The sequence below is a fragment of the Gossypium hirsutum genome, chromosome A07, assembly GCF_007990345.1.
Source record: "Gossypium hirsutum isolate 1008001.06 chromosome A07, Gossypium_hirsutum_v2.1, whole genome shotgun sequence".
In the NCBI taxonomy this organism is placed as follows: Eukaryota; Viridiplantae; Streptophyta; class Magnoliopsida; order Malvales; family Malvaceae; genus Gossypium; species Gossypium hirsutum.
In genome coordinates, this window is record NC_053430.1 from 17,649,570 (window position 1) to 17,656,476 (window position 6,907).

General features: G+C 31.7%; 1 protein-coding gene across 2 annotated transcripts; it reads left to right on the forward strand.

Annotated features, from left to right (window-relative positions):
• Nucleotides 1–1,263: 1,263 nt before the first annotated feature.
• On the forward strand, nucleotides 1,264–4,464 carry LOC107942399 (transcription factor LUX). Of its 2 annotated transcripts, XR_001695833.2 has the most exons (3): nucleotides 1,264–2,728; nucleotides 3,591–3,782; nucleotides 4,211–4,464. XR_001695833.2 is itself a non-coding variant. In XM_016876063.2 (2 exons), the coding sequence occupies exon 1, from the start codon at nucleotides 1,684–1,686 to the stop codon at nucleotides 2,695–2,697; it is 1,014 nt and encodes a 337-aa protein (XP_016731552.2). In that variant the 5' UTR covers nucleotides 1,264–1,683; the 3' UTR covers nucleotides 2,698–2,728; nucleotides 3,591–4,031. The 2 variants fall into 2 exon arrangements, 1 of the variants encoding a protein (XP_016731552.2); XM_016876063.2 differs by lacking the exon at nucleotides 4,211–4,464 and having other exon boundaries at nucleotides 3,591–4,031.
• The last annotated feature ends 2,443 nt before the right edge of the window (nucleotides 4,465–6,907 follow it).

Consider the following 6,907-nt stretch of genomic DNA (forward strand, 5'->3'; position numbering starts at 1 on the left):
GTTGCGGATATCTCGGAAGCACAAGGCGGGATAAAGAAGGACTATTGGTAGCGCTCGTCTCGGAGGTGCAGTGGATGGTGGAGGCACGTTGGGATGAGGGTATTTGGGGTGAATTTTGCTTTGGTTTTGGGCTTTTTTGGGTTATAGGATTGGGCTAGTGGTTAATGGGTTTGATTAGTGGGCTAGGCAAAGAAAATTGGTCCAACAAAGTGTATATCTGTCAACCCTAAATTAACAGTTACGATGTGATTTGAGGTTTAAAAATTATGTCTCATGCTATTTTGGTAAAAAAGAAACATACTATTTAAATAAATAATTATTTTGTATATTATTCCAAAAAAAAGTCATTAGTTGATTTATATTTAACCCATACTATATTAATTTTCTACAGTTTTCACATTTAATAAAATTAATGTGTTTCCTATTAATATACATTTTATTTGACTGAATATTCAATGTAGATGATGAAGGATAATATATAATAAAGGAGTTTGTATGTATAAATAGCTTTTCTAGAATTGTAATTTAATATAGATGATGATAAGTTTAAAAATGAGTGTTGCCAGAATATTACAATAAATAATATTGGTGTCCAAGTGGACAAACTTTGGTCTTCCTCCTATCCATCCTTCATACTTATCATCCAACGGTTTACAACCTTCCACGCTGTTCACCCACGTATCTCCTCTAGCTGTTCACCAACATTCTCTTCTCTCATTCGTTAGTCCACTTTAAAAGGGCAAAACCGTCCCAACATTACTTCCAATCCGCTCTTTCCCAAAATCACCCTCAAAAGTGAGCTTACCTGTAAATTCAGTAATATTGAATTATATCCAATCTAATATTTCATTCATTATTAATTTATGGATAATTGGATTAATATAAATTTAAAAAATTGAGAATTAATATAATTAAATATTAATTATGATTTTTTTTAAGTTTTAGATTTTAGATTTCGCATTTCGCATTTATATATATTTAATAATTATAAATAATATTTATTTTTATATGTATTTTAATGTTTATCAGTGAGGATATGTCATAATGATAAATGAGATTTATACATTAACCTTGCATAGAATATTCTTTCAAAAAAAATATATTATAATTAATTTCAAGTAACATTATAATTAATTTCAAGTAACATTACTATGAATTTATGTATTTAGTATTAGCTTAAATTTAAAATATTAACACTATCCTAGAATGCGATAAGATATAAAATGTTTTCTTATTCAATTTAAGATGATGTTAACTGTAATTCAATTACATAGCGACGATCCAGCAAGACCGCTTCCATCCGAACAGTACAGATTTTACTTACGTGGCCAAACCTAAATGGACAAATGCTGATTTTGAGATTTATAGGAGAAGGGAGGGAGATATTTAGCGGATCAAAAATATCTGGTTAACTCGTCCACGTGGGCACCACCGCTAGACCGATCTGGAATCAGATATTGCACTTTTCCTTTTCTCTTCCGTTTCCTTTATTTTCCTTCTACCCTCTAAAATGTAAAAAACCAAAGTTTTTTTCTTACTTCCCAAACAGCCCCCGATTTCAACGCAAATATTTGAAAATCTCTACAGTTTTTACTCTTTCATTTCCGATCCAAACGATCATCTCTGAAAAAGTCATTTCTTATTATTTTTAAATCCCTATTTTCAAGGCCAAAAGCATTAAATATGGGTCAAGAAGTGAAGATGAGTGACTTTGAAGCTAACGGCGGAGACGATGAAGAAGCAACCGCAAACGCCATTACCACCATCGTTGATGACGACGATGACGATGTCGAAGAAAGAGTTATCGAGTGGGAGATGGGATTACCTAACTGCGATGATTTAACTCCATTATCCCAATCCTTAATCCCGCCGGAACTTGCCTCCGCTTTCAGCATCTCGCCGGAGCCTCGTCGGACCGTAGTTGATGTCAACCGCGCTTCTCGCAGTACTCTCTCTTCTCTCCGCTCTACCGGGGCCCACTCCTCAACCACCAATAACAATAACAGTAATAGCAATTTCCGTGATACGATAGTCGTTGAAGCGGAAGGATATGGGTCGGGGTCGGGCTCCGGATCTGACCCGAAGAAGATGAGGAAGATGGATATTGCAGAGGAAGCGGATTCAGCGGTTAGGACGACGGAGAACTCGGACGATCCGTCTGGGAGGACATTGAAACGACCGCGTTTAGTGTGGACGCCGCAGCTGCACAAGAGATTCGTTGATGTGGTGGCTCATCTAGGGATAAAAAGCGCGTTTCCCAAAACAATCATGCAGTTAATGAACGTGGAAGGCTTGACCCGCGAGAACGTTGCCAGTCATTTGCAAAAATATCGGCTTTACTTGAAGAGAATGCAAGGGTTAAGCAACGAAGGCCCTTCAGCTTCCGATCAGCTTTTTGCATCAACACCGGTGCCGCAGAGTCTTCACGAGACTGGAAGTGGTGGCGGTGGTGGAGGAGGAAGTGGTGGTGGTGGTGCCAATGGGAATGGGAATGGGCATTTGGGCATGGCTATACCGATGTCTTATGGGGCACCAATGATGCCGGTCCCGATGCCGATGTATGGACATGTGGGGATGCATCAAGGATTGTATCATCAACAAAGACAATATCATCATCAGAATGGGTACGAAGCGAACTCCTATGGGATGATGCAGCAGAGAGACTGGTCTGATGGGAATAGATATGGTTCCCAATGATAAATTAAATTAGCTAGATTTTTGTACCAAGGTCAGTCTTTTTCTTTCATTTATCATGCCTGTTACAATTTTTGGTTATCAAAGGAACTTCCTTTTGCTGAGAATTGAATTGTAGCATGCTAATTTGCTTCAAAACCTTTGTTTTAGATCTTTGCTTGGGTGTTTTGGGGTTGGAATGGAATCGAAGCTGGGTTATTTTTCTTCTTTTACTAGGAATAGATGTGACAATATGATTTAAACAGGAATATGAGGCAATAATTTCATAGTTGTATTCTTTTTGACAGAGAAGGAATCACTTTTTTGTTCTTAGGCTTGATTATGACTGATGCCTATTCTCATTCTGCATATATCTAGTTCATTGTCCTGATACTGACTTAATTGGTAAGCAATTCCTTTTCACTAGAAGAATAGACCTTTTTCTTGGTAGTTTTGTTTGTAATCGAGCTTGTACGTAGCTCAGCACTATGTTTGAGATATTGGATTCTGACTTTGTGCTGCTCTGCAGTGCTTTTGGTATTTCTGAGTTAATGTTATACACTTGTATCAATGTACTTTAGAACCCCAACTGTCTGTTTCATTTACTTGTTGAATTGCAAACTTTATCCAACCCTTTTTATGCTTTTCACCTACAATGGCTTCCATCTTCCTTATTTTCTTTCTCCAAGCTTTCGGCTGACGGTATTAGTTCATGTAGCTCGACTGGTGAAGTGGTTTTGCACTTGGTTGCTCCTCGCTATACTGGTGATAAAACCGTATTTTTCCCAGTTACTTTAGAAAAGAAAGAAAACTGTTTCAAGGGCTTTGATTTGATATTTCACATGCTTGCTGACTGTTAATGTTCTTTGTTTCAAGGATTTCAATTAACTCATAGTATTATTATTATTGTTTTGTAGGTTCAGAAAATTTTGATCAACTTGGTGTTCACTTGAATGAACTTGTGAAAGAGATAAACAAACCTCTCTCACTGGATAGCAGAAAGAAGTTGCTGTCTGTGCACATATTTCAGCTTCTATCTCCCTCTATTTACTTGATAGCAGCAGCAGGAAGCACCCCCAGAAGTTCACTCATCTTCTACCTTAGATTAGGTCAAGTTCCTAAAATTTTACGTTCTTGTTAATTTTATTCATAATTATCATTAACTTGTATCAAACTTTCTTTATTTTCGGCCATTAAACAAAATGCAAATAAAAAAAAAGCTAAGCGAAAGTCCACCACTTATCATCAATTTTGCTTGTTATTGGATTGCTTATGGCCATTTTGTCCCGTTTCCTTTTAGTGAACTTTTTATCCTTTATCCATTGGCAATGGCAGCCAAGTGTGCCATTTATTCTTCATCTTCAAATTATAGTTATGTTTCTCCACAGTATAATTTACTTGGTGAATGGTTGATTACATAATCATCTTTAACTATTTCGTAGAAAGTCGTGAATACATACAAAAAGCATGAGTTATTGGGCAAGTAATGATATCTTAAAATTTCTATTTTTGGAAATTTCTGTTGTAATTTCGGCAGGAGCCACATGCTGATACGCTGCATTTATATTGGTGGAGAAGAACTGGGTTGTCAGAAAACTGAGGTTTGGATAAGGGGTAAGTGTAATAATAGCCATTTCAAGTGAGGGAAGAAATTGAGAAATCCAAGTCGGCTACTTTATTCTCAGTGCTACTTTATTCCAGTGTACAAGCACCTTTAGAGTCTCAAGGGAAGCATCCTTAACCTGAAAATAATATAATGAGAATGAGTGGAGAATCTTGTGGGTGGCCTCACACATTGCTCTGCTTATATATTCTTTTTCAAAGCATTAAAAGATTGCAAATCTTGAATGGGCAAATGTAAGAAAATGGTTGGTAAATATGAGGGTCTGATTCATTCTAAAGATATCCCGCTTGTAATTTTATTTAACCCACATTTTCCTTAAAATTGCAACTATCTTGGAAAATTTTCTCTTTTCCCACCTGAAACAATGTTAAATAAATTTCCCTCCAAAAATGAACCAGTCAATTCTCCTATTTTTGTAGTAAATTGAAATAATAAATTTTACTTTTCGTTTTGGTGCCACTATAATCGGTGCATTTCAGTCCACAATGGTTAGTATTAGTGTGTACAAGATATTATTATTTTAAATTAATCTATATCTTTTTATCTTAATTATCTTTTATTTTTATAATTATATTTGAAATTAAAATATAATCATTTAATAAGTAATTAATAATTTCATATAAATATAATTATATGCAATTGATATATATATATATATATAATATTCACATATTTATATAATACTAGTATCTAATATCCAATGCGTTGCATGTGATTTTACATACTTAATTTTTAATTATTGTTACTTATAGTGATAATTTCTCTTAATTTTTAAATAATATACAATTTTTAATTATTGTTACTTATAGTGATAATTTCTCTTAATTTTTAAATAATATACAAATTTGAAACTATATAAGAAATTAAAATATAATATTAATTTGAAAAAATAGAAAAAAGGGTAAAACGACATGCAATAATTATAATAATAGTTCATCATAAATAGGAAAGATATTTAAACTAAATTAATAAACACATTTAACAATAATAATTTAAAAATAATTGCTGAAATTCGACTTTAGTTTCAAAATATTTTTCACTTGCACCAAACAAATAACAAATAGATAAAAAAAGGGTTTTAAGAGTGCTTGCTTCAAACAATATAAAAAACTTGTATAGAAAAATTTAAAAAATAGTATCATAACATTATATTACTTCATCATCAATTAAAATAATCTTCTGTCGCTCTCTAGTGCCATTGTCGATATTGCCTCTTCGAATAATCATTGTTTTAATTTTTCACCGGTAATTTTTCTTAGATGTTACTTGAATGAATATGTCTAACTAGTGAATGCGATTTATAAACCTAAACTTAAATTTTAATTGGTATATAACTATAATATTAATTAAGTGATAATTAGTATGTTTAGAGTTTTATTCTAGTAATAACTCTATTTTACTCTATTCAAGTAAAACATTTATTTACGTTAATTTTTTTAATTAATAATTGTAAATTAATTTATAACTATAATTATCACTTTTTTTTGCTATATTTTCTGCATAGAGTTTTATTCAAATAATAACTTTATTTTAAAATTAACATAACTTTTTTTAACTAATAATTCTAAATAAAGTTATAATTTTTTTAAAAATTAATTTTGTAATATGATGGAAAATAAAAGAAATTCTCATTGGTTGAAAAGTTTTTTTAAACATTATATATATATACTAGGAATATAGTCCCGCTATACATGGCTTGTCTTTTTAATTATATTTATTAATAACTAAAATTATAAAGTAAATGTTTAATATATCAATTTTTTTATATTTTAAGATTTTTATTTTTTTAATTATAAGAAATTTTGCATTTTATAATTTAAGAATTTAGATTTATTGGTAGAATACTGTACCCTTACTTTTATTTACCAAGTCTGTATTAGCTTATTCGATTTTATTAAATCTAAAATAATATTTAATATATATTTTTTAAAATATTTGTTAAATTTTATTAAGTAATCAAATATTAAGAATACAATTTAACAATATATGTTTTAACTGCAATATTGTAAATTTCTTTTCAAAAGTAATGTGAGAATAAAAAACAAAATTAAAAAATTCTCACAGTTAAAATATAAGTTAATGTAATTAACTAATTAATACTTAAAAAAGTTAAAAAGCATTAATACTCATAATTAAGATTTTAACATTGTCTATATGTTTATTAATTCTGACCGATTGTGATTAAGTAATTCTAATTATTAGAATTTTCAAATTATTGAGAAATTTTTAGTCTGCTGCTTTGGCACGAAGTTTTGTCTGTCATTTTGACACATTTTGATTAGGGTTCGTAGCAAATTTGAATCTCGTTGACGAGAGGAGGAGGCATTTCAAGAGGAGGAAAATGAGTTAGAAGAAGACTACAAGTTCTGTTTGGTTGGAAGTTGCTTGACAGATAGTGTAATGCATTTCCCTTCATTGAGGAATACAATGGCTGATTTATGGCACCCTATTGGTGGTATCTCCATCACAGATCTGGGTAAGAAGCGTGTTTTGTTTCAGTTTTTCTATAAAGTTGACATGAATCGGGTTTTGGAGAGGACATCGTGGTCTTTTAATAATCATTTACTGTTGATGCATAAGATCCAACTAGGGAAAGATTCGAGTATGTTG